At 49.1% G+C, this 15,051-nt stretch overlaps 1 protein-coding gene across 1 annotated transcript in view; it reads right to left on the reverse strand.

The window, feature by feature from the left end:
• Positions 1-3,272: 3,272 nt before the first annotated feature.
• LOC137304596 (AT-rich interactive domain-containing protein 3B-like) overlaps positions 3,273-15,051 on the reverse strand; it is a 106,080-nt gene continuing 94,301 nt past the window's right edge. The window contains exons 10-11 of the mRNA XM_067973238.1: positions 8,031-8,120; positions 3,273-4,164 (exon numbers count right to left, since the gene is read on the reverse strand). Of these exons, the coding sequence (XP_067829339.1) occupies positions 4,025-4,164; positions 8,031-8,120 (230 nt within the window). The 3' untranslated portion in view covers positions 3,273-4,024. The remainder of the gene's footprint in view (positions 4,165-8,030; positions 8,121-15,051) is intronic.

Genomic DNA, 15,051 nt, shown 5'->3' on the forward strand with positions numbered 1-15,051 from the left:
GACGGCCCCCTCCCATCAGCTACTTACAGCGCCCTGAAAACATTGGGCCTCAAGTGAATGGCCTGAAGTTCACTTCCCTAATGACGCCGCCAGTGCTCCCAAGGTGAGGAGTGGGGGGAGGGGGAAGAATAAAGGGATATTTTAGGGGTTTGATTCCTTAAAGGTGACCCTTGATGGGATTGCCGCTGCCTTCAGCCTAGTTGCCAAAGCAAACACTTTGTGCCTCGTCCTCGCAGAACACAGGCATTATTCCACGGAAGCTCAGTCGGCCTGCGCGGAATTGTGCCCGGATTAACACTTGGCCCGCTGGCCGTTCCAGGGCGGGAAATCGCGGGCCTGTTGCCCGGGATTTTCCATCCGCCGAAATCAGTGGCGGGAAGGTCACCGGCATCACTTCCCGCGGTTTCCCGATACGGTGGGGGGGGGGCCAGCGGGCAGGACTCCCCACCGGTGACACGTACTCGGACTGCCAGGCCTCACTTGTACGCGGCCTGTTCCCCTCGTGAACGTTACATACCCGTCTGAACCCTGAGAGGAAAGTGGATTCTTTATGGAGCGGACACACAGCCTAGACAGTGCCCAGATCGCTCTCTCTCACGCACACGCTAGGATTGTCAACGCCCCCATGATTGACCTGGAGTCTCCAGGAATTGAAGATTAATCTCCAGGTAGAAACCCCGGGAGAAAAATCATAGGAGAGTTAAAAAAAAATTGTGCGTTTTCTTTCATTTTCTTCGAACACTTCGGTTATAAAAATATCGAGATTGGGGGCATAAAAAGCTGTTTGACTGACAGTCAAGAATCATCCAATAGGGTAACAAAGAGGCTGTTCACTTTCCGATTGGCCGTGGGAAGGTGGGGCACCGCCAGGATGGACATGTTGGGCGACCAATGGCGGGACAGTTGGAGGCAGGAAATCATGTGATCAAACCTCCAGGAACGTATTCATGCAGAGTTGGCAACCCTAAAACACATGCACACGCACACAGACTCACGCGCACACACACGGACCCACACGGACCCACGCACAAATACACACGTGCACATAGACACATGTACACACACACACAGATACATGCATACACAGACCAATGCACGCACACACAGATACACGTACACACACACAGACTTACTGTTGGAAGATCAAGTCACTATAAACAACCGTAGGTAACCTGAGTGAACATGGGCATTTAACCAGATCTGACCACCGGTCTGTTCCATTCACAGTCGTCTACAGAGGTCCGATTAATTGGTTTGCAGCAATCCCTTTGTGAGACGGTATCCCTTCTGTTGGCAATTCAGAGGGTTTATGCAACTCAACCCAGCATCAAATCAAATCTACGGGGTGCCCTGGGGTCGCGATGGATGATTGCGGGGAGAACCCCACTTGCGTTCCAGCTTTCCGCGGACGTTCTGGCTTTTCTCAGATGCCTCACTGCTGATCCATGTTGGGGTCCTCAGCGCCAGTCGGAGGAAGGGTTGGGGGGATCATTAGGTCAAAGTTTAGCCAAACAGCAGCAATTGGTGGGAAAGTATGGATGTGTTCCTCTCAGAGGCCTACCTGCTTGAGGTCTCGTAGCCAGAACCTGGGATGCATGCGGGAGGGGAATTTAATATGCAACCAGCCTGGATTCTACTGAGGGCATTCTCTTCAGGGCTCTGCCACCACGTGTTCAACCAAAGGGAAGGCATCCTCCTGCCTCACTGACCCTCAGGGTCCTCCCATCAGTGGCTGGTTGACTCGGTGCCAATTCAGGATCTCCTACGCTATCGCGCTGGGTGCCCCCCGAGCCTCCTGATCGAAGGCCTCTCTCTCTTTCCCCCTCTCTCCCTCCCTCTCCCCCTCCCCCTCCCTCTCTGTAGGATCTATAGGTTGAGCCGCCCTCCTGGGTGGAAGGGGAGAACCGAGTGGCCGCAAAACATAACGTTTTTATTTTGTTAATACAAATATTATGTCCACTGCCTGCGACGTAAGTGCCATGTAACAATAAGGGGAAGGGGCCTATATTCTTTGCACTATTTCACAATACAATCTACGTGTCTGTGCCGTGCTCTCATCTCTGCACATACAGCAGCGATACTTACAACGTGCGAATGCTAGCTTGCCTTTTATTTCTTCTACTTCCCGAACCTCTCCTCCCGCCCCACCCCCCCCCCAAAAAAGACAAAAAGTAAAAAAAAAACCTGTAGCCCCCCCCCCCCCCCCCCCCGCTTGGCTCAGATGTGACGTGGGCCGATTGTCGTGGAGCTGAGCCCCAAGGTGCCAATGTGGGCCCCACAGTCAATCCCCGGTCTGTACTGAGCTAGCCGTTCTCACCCAGGATGGCTACAGTTAGTCTCAGCTCTCCCTCACTACCGCGCCCCCCGCCCACCCGCCCACCCCCAGGCTAGGCAGGGGGAATAAAATCAGCCAGAGTTCCTGTTACTGCTCGTTATCTAGTGTCTCCTGGCGGACCCGTGAGGTGAGAAAGAAAATACTTGCATTTATATAGCGCCTTTCACAACCTCAGGGAGTCCCAAAACGCTTTACATCCAATGAAGTGCTTTTTGAAGTGTAGTCACTGTTGTAATGTAGGAAACGCGGCAGCCAATTTGCGCACAGCAAGCTCCCACAAACAGCAATGTGATAATTATCACCAGATAATCTGTTTTTTTTAGTGATCTTGGTTGAGGGATAAATATCGGCCAGGACACCAGGGAGAACTTCCCTGCTCTTCTTCGATATAGTGGCCATGGGACCTTCTACGTCCACCTGAGAGGGCAGACGGGGCCTCGGTTTAACGTCTCATCCGAAAGACGGCATCTCCGGACAGTGCAGCGCTCCCTCAGTGCTGCACTGGGAGTGTCAGCCTAGATTTGATGCTCGAGTCTCTGGAGTGGGACGTACACCCATAACCTTCTGACTCAGAGGCGAGAGTGCTACCCACTGAGCCTGGGCTGACACCTAAAGGGTGAGGGCAGGATTGGGTCCTGGTGTGATGGACAGCATGGTCAAACAGTCGGCCGACACTCAATACCCAGGCTAACATGCTACGCTGCGGTATTGGAGGGCAGTGATGGCAATGGACCCACGGCCCAGAATGAGTCAGTGCCTCCAGGATAGGAAAGGGGGCAAGAGGAACCCAATCACCCTCGAAAAGTTACGCAGCGAGTGGTCACAATGTAAGGACATTACCTTTACCCTTCACAGTGACTCCCCGCTTTATAATAAAAGCTTCTTGATTTTGGAAAATGAATGAGGTATTCAAGATTGCATTTTTAAGAAGTTGCTGAATTTCATGACTAAAATAGAATGAGAAATAACCATAAGTAATGAGGCCTCAATCCTAACCTGGGCCTCTTCCCATTTCAAATAGTTGCCACAAGCCAACAAAAGGGACACTGTCACATTAAGGTAAAGTCAAGTAGAATTAAATCACACATATAATTGGCTGCATATTTATATAATAATATATTAAAAATCTTGTGTCTCTGCACGCACTTCCTGTCAGCTGTTTCTGTTATCCGCATTTATAACGGGAAATGCCTATGTAAACTTGTCACGCTGTAATTACACCCTCCCGCCAGCGGTGGCACTGCAGCTCCTCCACTGGCAGGACTGCGTAATTACAGAGTGACAGATTGAGATGGGCTGTTCCCGTTATAAATGTGGATGTTTGTATTTGTAATGGGAATATAAAAATAACGACAGTATGTATGACTTTAAAATGGGGACTGCAAAACACTGGCACACGCAGGGCCAATTAACCCTTGCCCTCTGTCCCCACCCCCCTTTCACCTGAAGACGACACTTGGTTTTGACTCCTCCCTGACCAACACCACAAGAGAACGACCAAATATCCTAAAATGAATTGTCACATAGGTTCCTTGAGCTGAAAAGATCTGTGCAATCCGGTTGTTTTCTTTTTAAAATTTTTTTTTTTTTGCGTTTTGAGGTTTTTTTTGCTTAAATTCCCTGTCCTTAATCTAGAAAAATACAATCGGGACGAGTCCATTTGCCGACGCAGTGACGGAGTTCCCGCCTTCAGGGGGAGCCGCTGGTGGAGGGCTCGGCGGAGGCGGGGCCCTTGACGGAGGTAGGACTGGGTGTGCTCTGCGAAGCAGAGGTGCTGCTGCTGGGTCCTGCGATTGGATGCACTGCGGGTCTCTGAGCGAACAGCACTCCTGTGCGGGGGGGGGGGAGGGGGGGAGGTCGGGGGGGGGGGGAGGGGGGGAGGTGGGGGGCGGGAGGGGGGAAAACAAAAAAAAATAAGGAGATTTCGTTTCTACGCAAGTGAAAATAACAAGATCGAACTAAAAATAAGAAACTCGCGTTTGTGCACAGCGCCTTTCGCGACCTCCAGGACGTCCCAAAGCGCTTGACATCCAACGAAGCCGGGTTGGCTACAATTTGCCTCAGTACCCTCCCCCCCCCCCCCCCCCCCCCCCCGTGTCCCCGACCTCCGCGATAGGCCGGGGAAAAACCCTGCTCCTGATCGCCATCTAGTGTCACCCTGGTGGACATGTTGGGTGAGAAAGAAAGATTTGCATTTCTATAGAGCCTTTCACAACCTCGGGAAGTGCCTAAATGTTTTACAGCCAATGAAGTACTTTTGAAGTGTAGTCACTGTTGTGATGCAAGAAACGCGGCAGCCAATTTGTGCACAGCAAGATCCCACAAAACAGCAATGAGATAATGTCCAGATAATCTGTTTTTTAGTGATGTTGGTTGAGGGATAAATATTGGCCAGGACACCGGGGAGGACTCCCCTGCTCTTCTTTGAAATAGTGCCCACGGGATCTTTTACATCCACCTGAGAGGGCGGACGGTGGCCTCGGTTTAACGTTTCGTCCGAAAGACGGCACTTCTGACTGTGCGGCACTCCCTCAGTACTGCACTGGGGAGGGTCAGCCTGGATTTTGTGCTCTGTCGGGGGAGGGGTGGGGGGTGCAGGGTCGGCCGGAGGTTCGGGACGAGTTGGTGCACGGCATTCACCGAGGCCACGGCAACTGGCCCGGCCGGAACTATTTACTCCCGGTCCAGGTAACGGCAACTGCTTTGGGTTTATACCATCACCCGCTCACCAGGTCAGTCAGTTCCCTTCGTCACTCCACTGCTGACGTAAAATTATACTTTGACTCAGTCATAAGTTGGCTTTCTGGCTTGGTTTGTTTTTACAGCGTTGGCCATTTTAAACGAGGTTGGAAGTAAAAGGGCATGGGTGAAATTCCAGGAAATCTGGTCCAGCACAACGAGGGAGGAATGTCCACAGGGAGATCCCAGCAGCTGCACTTACAGATGTTTGAACGTGGGATGCTTCACTGCAGCTCGCAAAACCACTGGCCTCCCCAACCCCCAAATAAAATGGCGCCCAATCAACAGTCGCAGCCCCAAAGTTTTAAATACTTTAAAGGAAGGTGATGGGCCTATTCTTACTAAGGCTGCCAATTCTGGTTGGATGTATTCCTGGAGGTTTCGTCACATGACTGCCAACTGACCCACCCCCAGTCAAACAGCCTTTGGCTCCCTCAACTTTTATTTATTAGTTAACAAAATCTTAAAGTGTTCAAAGAAAATGAAAAAGCAGTGTTCACAAGATTAATCTTTAATTATTTTCTCTAGATCAGAGAAGGCTGAGAGGTGATCCAATAGGGGTCTTTAAAATTATTTGGTTTGATCAGGTAGATGTAGAGAAAATGTTTCCGCTTGCGGGGGGGGGAGTCCAAAACTAAGGGTCAGAAATAGAATCGTAGAATGGTTACTGCACAGAAGAAGGCCATTCGTCCCGTCGAGCCTGTGCCGGCTCTCTGCAAAAGCAATCCAGCAAGTCCCACTCCCCCGCACTTTCCCCGCAGCCCTGCAATTTTTTCCTTTCAAGTACTTATCCAATTCCCTTTTGAAGGCCATGATTGAATCTGCCTCCACCACTCCCTCAGGCAGTGTATTCCAGATCATAACCACTCGCTGCGTAAAAAAGTTTTTCCTCATGTCGCCTTTGGTTCTTTTGCCAATCACCTTAAATCTGTGTCCTCTGGTTCTTGACCCTTCCACCAAAGGGAACAGTTTCTCTCTATCTACTCTGTCTAGACCCCTCATGATTTTGAATACCTCGATCAAATCTCCTCTCAACCTTCTCTGCTCTAAGGAGAACAACCCCAGCTTCTGCAGTCTATCCATGTAACTGAAGTCCCTCATCCCTGGAACCATTCTAGTAATTTTTTTCTGCACCCTCTCTAAGGCCTTCAAGATCCTTCCTAAAGTGCGGTGCCCAGAATTGGACACAATACTCCAGTTGTGGATGAACCAGTGTTTTATAAAGGTTCATCATAACTTCCTTGCTTTTGTACTCTATGCCTCTATTTATAAAGCCCAGGATCCCATATAATTTTTTAACCACTCTCTCAACCTGCCCTGCCACCTTCAACGATTTGTGCACATATATATCCCCAGGTCTCTCTGTTCCTGCACCCTCTTTAGAATTGTGCCCTCTAGTTTATATTGCCTCTCCTCATTCTTCCTGCCAAAATGTATCACTTCGCACGTCTCTGCGTTAAATTTCATCTGCCATGTGTCCGCCCATGCCACCAGCCTGTCTATATCCTCTTGAAGTCTATCGCTATCCCCCTCACTGTTCACTACACTTCCAAGTTTTGTGTCATCTACAAATTTGGGAATTGTGTCCTGTACACCCAAGTCCAAGTCATTAATATATATCAAGCACTGACCCCTGGGGAACACCACTGTATACCTTCCTCCAGTCTGAAAAACAACCGTTCACCACTACTCTGTTTCCAGTCAATTAGCCAATTCCGTATTCAATTTCGTAAATATGAGATTGTCGCTAATAAATCCAATAAGGAATTCAAGAGAAACTTCTTTACCGAGAGAGTGGGGAACTTGCTACCACATGGAGTAGTTGAGGTGAATAGTATAGATGCATTTAAGGGGAAGCTAGTTAAACAGATGGGGGAGAAAGGAATAGAAGGATATGTTGATAGGGTGAGATGAAGAGGCTCCTGTGGAGCATAAACACCGGCATAGACCAGTTGGGCCGAATGGCCTGTTTCTGTGCTGTAAATTCTATGTAATTCCTGGAACCTCCAGGACAATACTGGAGGGTTGGCAACCCTACTATCTTGCCCAGATTTCTTCCTTGTTGAATTCTGCAAAGCCCTGACCAGTTTTGGAGAGGCTATAATCTCACCGATTTCAATACTTAAAGGTTGAAATCTCTTGTTATTTATTTGTGGGAGTAGTCTTTAATTCTCACCGGTTGTGAGCTAACAGCGTGGTCTTTGTTCCGACAGGAAAAGCTCCAGTTCCCCCTCTAGTGGTCTGGAGGAATAAACACTGGGGGACAATGGATCCCTCGTGCTCGCTCCTGATTCCCAATATTGCAGCTAGAGTTGCCAACCCGCCAGGAATTGCCCTGGAGTCTCCAGGAATTGTGGATAAATCTCCTGGACACTGCTGAAAGCAACTCAGGGAGAAAAAAAACCCCACAGAGGCATTAAAATAAAATAGTGTTTTACAACAAAAAAGTTCTTTTGTTTACTAGTTGTTGGAGATGGCGGGGGGGGATAAAAAGGCTGTTTGACTGACAGTTACGAATTATCCAATCGGGTAATGAACTTTCCGATTGGCCGTGGGAAGGCAGTACGCGCGAGGATGGGTGACCAATGGCGGGAGTGCGGGGGCCAGTGATGGAACCTCCAGGAATTCGGCCGACCAGAGTTGGCAACCCCCCATTAGTTGCAGCCTCAACGTCCCGGCTACACCGTTCCCGATATGGGGAGCTGAACAGATCATCTGGGAATCAGGGAGCTGAAAAGATGACCTGGGATTCTCCCAACAGATCGGGAAACTTGTGAAGTACACAATCGGTCTACAATAAATGCTCAAACCCCCTGGCCGTGCACTTTAGAATTGTAAAGAGTTAAAACAGGACAGTTTCAATTAGAAACCCAAATTTCACGCAGCTGACGGTTCTACTTTGTGACCTTTCACCTTTGACCTGCCAGCGTATGGATAAGGGGAGTCAGCACCTTACCTGTATAGAGAGTGCCATTAATCTCAATCGACATATTGATGCTGCTGATACCATTTGTCGACAAGTTCAATGCGAGTTCCTGTCGGTCATCTGCAAGAGAACAAATGGGTGTGCGGGGCAGGGAGAAAGCAGAGAGACAGGGGATAAACGGACACATCCTGCGAGCGTCGGCCATCGTGGACTGGCAAAGACCCGTAACGTTTACTTGCTGAAGTGCGACTCGTCTAAAAGCAAAGCGACCGATTCGAAAGGAAAGGCGCATTTTTCTGCAGCCGTTTCTTTTTAAGGTGTGGTAACTTCAGACACATCAAATACTGCAGACTTTCCATTTTGGTCAATTGGTGTTAGCGTCAAGCACTCCCAAGCATGGTTAGATGCAGAATGAAGATGACCCTACTTTGACCCAAGATTGTGCCTTAACTACCCCGACTGTACCAATGCAACATTTTACCATTTCCCACACCATCCATCCTGCGGCCAATACGGGGCTCAAAAAGGGCTCAGTTTTGTTGGACAACAGTTCTATTAGACGGTTGGATTCCAGCGGGGCCCAGTGTGGAAACTGGGATAATCCCTCTCTTAATTCCTCTCTCCCGCCTTCTTTTGCAGGACAGCAAGAAGAGGGAGAAGGAACAGAGGTGGATCCCCTGCTCCGTCAATAGACCGGCCATTAATGGAGGCCCAGAGACACCACCAGCCGCATGTGGAGGAGGCAGTCAATAGCCCCGGGCCGTATCACCCCCCTAATCCAGACCAGACTGGAGTAAAAATCTTCTCCACTCTACAGCTGTTGTAATCATAGGAACAGGAGTAGGCCATTCAGCCCCTCAAGCCTGTCCCTGAACAGGAAAGGGACACAAATAATACACAATTGAACACCATCACTACTCATAAATTGAAAAAAAAAGTATCTGTCGGGTTCTGTGCTTTACACAGCACAGCTCTCCCAGCTCTCTGCGTTCCTCCAATTCTGGCCTCCTGTCAATTCCCCACTTCCTTCGCCCAACCATTGGCGGCCGTGTCTTCAGCCACCTAGGCCCTAAGCTCTGGAACACACTCTCGCTGCAGCACAGTACATGGAAATGAGTCCGATCTACACTGTACCGATGTCCATCTTACTGAGGCCGTTGCTTTACAGGCTGGAAACTTGCTACCAAAACACAAAGAGGGTGGTTCTCATCATTAGTGTTGTACCGTTGTTTAGAAAGGGAGCGAGGGATAGACTGCGTAATTACAGGCCAGTCTAACCTTGGTGGTGGGCAAATTATTGGAATCAATTCTGAGGGACAGGATAAACCGTCACTTAGAAAGGCACGGAGTAATCAAGGACAGTCGGCATGGATTTGTTAAGGGAAGGTCATGTCTGACTAACTTGATTGAATTTTTTGAGGCGGTAACAAGGAGGGTCGATGAGGGTAGTGTACTTGATGTAGTCTACATGGATTTTAGCAAGGCTTTTGACAAGATCCCACATTGCAGACTGGTCAAAAAGTAAAAGCCCATGGGATCCAAGGGAAAGTGGCTAGTTGGATCCAAAATTGGCTCAGTGGCAGGAAGCAAAGGTTAATGGTCGACGGGTGTTTTTATGACTGGAAGGCTGTTTCCAGTGGGGTTCCTCAGGGCTCAGTACTAGGCCCCTTGCTTTTTATTAATGGTTTGGACTTAAATGTAGGGGGCATGATTAAGAAATTTGCAGATGATACAAAAATTGGCCATGTGGTTGATAGTGAGGAGGAAAGCTGTGGACTGCAGGAACATATCAATGGACTGGTCAGGTGGGCAGAAAAATAGCAAATGGAATTCAATCCAGAGAAGTGTGAGGTAATGCATTTGGGGAGAGCAAACAAGGCAAGGGAGTACACAATAAATGGGAGGATACTGAGAGGTGTAGAGGAAGTGAGGGACTTTGGAGTGCATGTCCACAGATCCCTGAAGGTAGCAGGACAGGTAGACAAGGTGGTTAAAAAGGCATATGGAATACTTTCCTTGATTAGCCGAGACATAGAATATAAGAGCAGGGAGGTTATGCTGGAACTGTATAAAACACTAGTTAGGCCACAGCTTGAGTACTGCGCACAGTTCTGGTCACCACATTACAGGAAAGATGTGATTGCACTAGAGAGGGTGCAGAGGAGATTTACGAGGATGTTGCCAGGGCTGGAGAATTTTAGCAATGAGGAAAGATTGGATAGGCTGGGGTTGTTCTCTTTGGAACAGAGGAGGCTGAGGGGTGATTTAATTGAGGTGTATAAAATTATGAGGGGCCAAGATAGAGTGGATAGGGAGGACCTATTTCCCCTAGCAGTGGGGTCAATAACCATGGGGCATAGATTTAAAGTGATTGGTAGAAGGATTAGAGGGGAGTTGAGGAGAATTTTTTCACCCAGAGGGTGGTGGGGGTCTGGAACTCACTGCCTGAAGGGTGGTAGAGGCAGAAACACTCATCGCATTTAAAAAGTACCTGGATGTGCACCTGAAGAGCCATGACCTGCAGGGCTACGGACTAAGTGCTGGAAAGTGGGATTAGGCCGGGTGGCTCATTTTCGGCCAGCACGGACACGATGGGTCGAATGGCCTCCTTCTGTGCCGTAAATTTTCCATAATTCTATGATTCTGGTGTCCTGGCACAGACTCTTGTGCATCAGAAACCCGTCTCGGGGATTTGGACAAACTCCCAAATCTTTTGAGCCTCCCCCATTTTCTGTCCAGAACTTTAAATGGATGGGGGAAAAAAAAATCAGGATGAAGTTTCCCACCAGGAGCCAGTTAGATTTATCCGCGGAATTTTGGGCTAAAATAGAAATCTGGGGTTGATGCAAAACTCAATTTATATAAAAAAAAACCCGAAAATGCTAGAAATGCAAAGTGAGTCAGTCAGCATTTGAGACAAAACTTGAGGTAAGGCCCGTCACTAGAACTCAAATCGTGGCAAACCCCACGCCCCCCCCCCCCCACATGGCCTGGTGGGTAAAGGTACCACTGGCCCTCCGGGACTCTCACCCATGTGGTCATTCTTCACGTGTGAGCAAAGACAGTGAGAATCACTAGGCTATTCGACTGCAGAGGGCATCACAATAGAACTTGGTTCTGTCCTCACTCGATGTACACGCGCGGGCGCACATACACATGTACACACACACCTACACACACGCATATACGCACATGCACACATATCCAGCAGGGATAAACCACGTTAAAGTGGGAACTTTGGTTGATTTCCCCCTTCCCAGCCCAGAGACGCTGGTGCCTCTGCTACTGCCCCAGCTCCTGCCCTGTCTGAGATCAGCTAACTCCGCACAAAGCCAGGATCGAACCTTGCACCTTCTTGGTTTGTACAGCTCAGTTGCAACACTTAGTGCCCACTGAACCATTGGTGAGCGCAGAATGTTGCTTGAGAGTGATTGGAATCAGTGTGTGATAGTGATTGGAATCAGTGTGTGATAGTGATTGGAATCAGTGTGTGATAGTGCCTGGCAAATGAAAAATAAAATTTTCTTTTGCAAAGTCTCTCTTAAGTGACAGTCACACCGAACCGTTTGAACTGGACGTGAATGAGAGCTTTGAAAGATCTCTTTCCCATTACTTGTGCTTCACAGAATATCCACACAGAGGCACCAAACCCTCACTCTGGCCCCGAGTATTAACAGGGCTTTTAACTTCTTCACTGAATGGGACATCACACCAGTTTCCAGCGACACAAGCCTGTCTCAGCTCAAACTCAGCTGCGGCAGTCATCACACAATGGTCACTCGCAGCCATTAAAAGGCAGCAATAACAATTTGCATTTATATATCGCCTTTAACGTAGTAAAACGTCCCAAGGTGCTTCACTGGAGCGATTATCAGAATTTGACACCGAGTCATATATTCGGACAGGTGACCGAAAGCTCGGTCAAAGAGGTAGGTTTTAGGGAGTGTCTTAAAGGAGGAGAGAGAGAGGCGGAGAGGTTTAGGGAGGGAATTCCAGAGCTTGGGGCCCAGGCAGCTGAAGGCACGGCCGCCAATGGTGGAGCGATTAAAATCAGGGATATGCAAGAGGCTAGAATAGTAGGGGCGCAGAGATCCGAGAGGGTCGTAGGGCTGGAGGAGGGTTACAGAGACAGGGAGGGGCGAGGCCATGGAAGGATTTGAAAGCAAGGGTGAGAATTTTAAAATCGAGGCCTCCCCGGACCTGGAAACTCTACCTGGGCGAGTTTCCTTGCAGCTTGATTTGCGGCAAAGCCGACCAACCCGCACATCCTTGGAATCAGGGCACAAAGCTCAGCCCTCATTCGCACTTGTATTTCGTCCTGGCTGGTTTGCCCGGTTTGGATTCCGGAAGTTTGGAAAGGGCTGTTCTTTTTCTTCAACGCTGATTCCTCCCCCAATCCTAAATCAGAACATCCGAGAATTGTCAGCATCGGCGGCTCGAGAACGCCGGGAATTAACGAAGACGTCGATTTTGGCCGTGGCCACTGTGTGTGAAGCTTAACTGACCCGCGAAGACAAGGGAAAGGATGCTGATGGGGTTCGGAGTGTGTGCCAGGTATAGAGGAGGCCAGTGGTACCCATGGGACTGGACCCCAGCAAGAGACCACTCCGTCAGAAGATGAGGGGAGCAATTTGGAAAGAGAAACAAAAAAGACCGACGAAATATAAGCCCCTCCACCGCCACCAAAAAGATACAGGTGTGCAAAAGCAAATGATTCCCTCTCAATGGCCAAAATTAAACAGCTGTCTCCGAAGCAGCAGCTTGAAATAACAGCTGCCTGGATTCGCAATTACTTTTATAACCCTGTCCTGCTAGAGCACCAAACAGCTTGGCCTGAAAGGCATGACTGGTCTATGCAGTAGTTCTTTCAATTGACAGCTAAATTACATTTATTCAAACAGTGGGACCTTGTAGTGTTCTGGGCGCACCTTGTAATCACAGCTAATGCAACGTGGCAGCCCTTTAAACCGTCGGGACAGACGCCTGGACAGAGATGAAGGGGAGTCTGTGCATCCGGAGCAAGTCTTGTTCTGAGGCAAATCGTTATTGGACTCATTTCGAATTACCGACGTGATAATAGTGACTACACTTCAACTGCACTCGGATTGGTTTGAAAAAACGCTTTGGGATGCCCTGAGGTCGTGAAAGGCGCTCGACAGCAATATAGGAAGAGAAGGAGGCCATTCAGCCCCTCGGGCCTGTTCCGCCATTTAATGAGACCATGGGCTGATCTGTATCCTTACTCCATTGCCTCGGCTCTGTATCCCTTAAAACCCGCAACAGATTCCTGCTGGAAAGTGCCGCTCCGGAAATTGGCTGAGGACCGGATTGGGCTCAGCAGTGATGCCCTCCACAGGAGAATAGCTTGCTTACACTGCCTGGGGTCAGCCACGAAGAACGGCTGGTTGGGTCAGTCGGCGAAGGGTGGCAGGCACCCATGGAGCTGTATCCCAGCAAAACACAGCGCATTAGGAGAGGAGGGGAGGCAGTGGAGGGAAGGTCAAACAGATTAGAACAAAACAAAGACGACTTGCATTTATATAGCGCCTTTCACAACCTCCGAACGTTCCGAAGCGCTTTACAGCCAATGAAGTACTTTTTCAAGTGTAGTCACTGTTGTAATGTCGGAAACGCAACAGTCAATTTGCGCACAGCAAGATCCCACAAACAGCAATATGATAATGAGCAGATAATCTGTTTTAGTGATGTTGGTTGAGGGATAAATGTTGGCCCAGGACACCGGGGAGAACTCCCCAGCTCTTCTTTGAAATAGTGCCATGGGATCTTTTACATCCACCTGAGAGGGCAGACGGGGCCTCGGTTTAACGTCTCATCCGAAAGACGGCACCTCCCACAGTGCAGCGCTCCCTCAGTACTGCACTGGGAGTGTCAGCCCTAGAACGTGCGCTCAAGTCTCTGGAGTGGGACTTGAACTCATGACTCAGAGGCGAGAGTGCGACCCACTGAGCTGACAACGTAGCCCAAAGACTGTCCACGTAGTTTCATGGCAGCAGCAACCTTGGACGCGTCTGACTGGGAATTGCTCGGGGAATCTTCGGGCTGTCCAACTCAGCAGTATGTCCGTCCCTGTTGGTCTGACCTCCCTGATAGCACCTTCAGTTAGACGTCTCAGGCTGATAAAAGGTTATTAAATTACAGCTGTAATAAGGCAATTAAAACAAAACCTTTGGACCGCAGCCAGCAATAATACAAGGTCACAATTTCCCATTCAGTGCCTTGTAAAAGGATAACAGCGAATGCATTTATGCAGCATCTGTATTGTAGTAAAACGTCCCAAGGCGCTTCACAGACGTCAAAAATTGTAGCTTCTATAATAGACTTTTAAATGGAATCACCATTTCCTTGTTTTTGGATGTGGGTGACGCTGACTGGGCCAGATTTATTACCCAACCTTAGTTGCCCTGGCAACCGAGTGGCTTGCTAGGCCTCATCATTGTTACTAGGCCCCATTGCAATCACGTAACGTAGGCCGGACTGGGTAAGTGAGACAGGCTCCCTTCCCTGAAGGACATTAGTTGAACTCGTTGGGTTTGGACGACATTCTGGCAGCTTCCATGGTCACTTTTCTCCTCGGTGCCAGCCCAGAAACGGCCAGATTTATTGAATTCAATTTCACAACTTGCCATGGTGGACTCTGGTGGAGGCCTCATTAATAAATCCAAATTGGGGTCTCGTGATGTATGTGGGGCTCCAATGGGATTTTAATCAGCTCCTGTGGCCGCTGGGTGAACCTGTCGGGAAGCCAGCGAGGCCAACGTAGGTAAGTTTAAAAAAAAGCTTTCCTTGTGGGGCCTGGAGGAGCATTCAATAACTTGCATTTATATAGCGCCTTTAACATGGAAAAACGTCCCAAGACGCTTCACAGGAGCGATTATCAGACAAAAATTGACACCAAGCTACATAAGGAGATATTAGGACAGGTGACCAAAAGCTCGGTCACAGAGGTAGGTTTTAAGGAGCGACTTAAAGGAGGAGAGACAGAGAGAGAGGTAGAGAGATTTAGCGAAGAATTTCCAGAGCTTGGGGCCTA

The sequence above is a fragment of the Heptranchias perlo genome, chromosome 38, assembly GCF_035084215.1.
Source record: "Heptranchias perlo isolate sHepPer1 chromosome 38, sHepPer1.hap1, whole genome shotgun sequence".
Lineage (NCBI taxonomy): Eukaryota > Metazoa > Chordata > Chondrichthyes > Hexanchiformes > Hexanchidae > Heptranchias > Heptranchias perlo.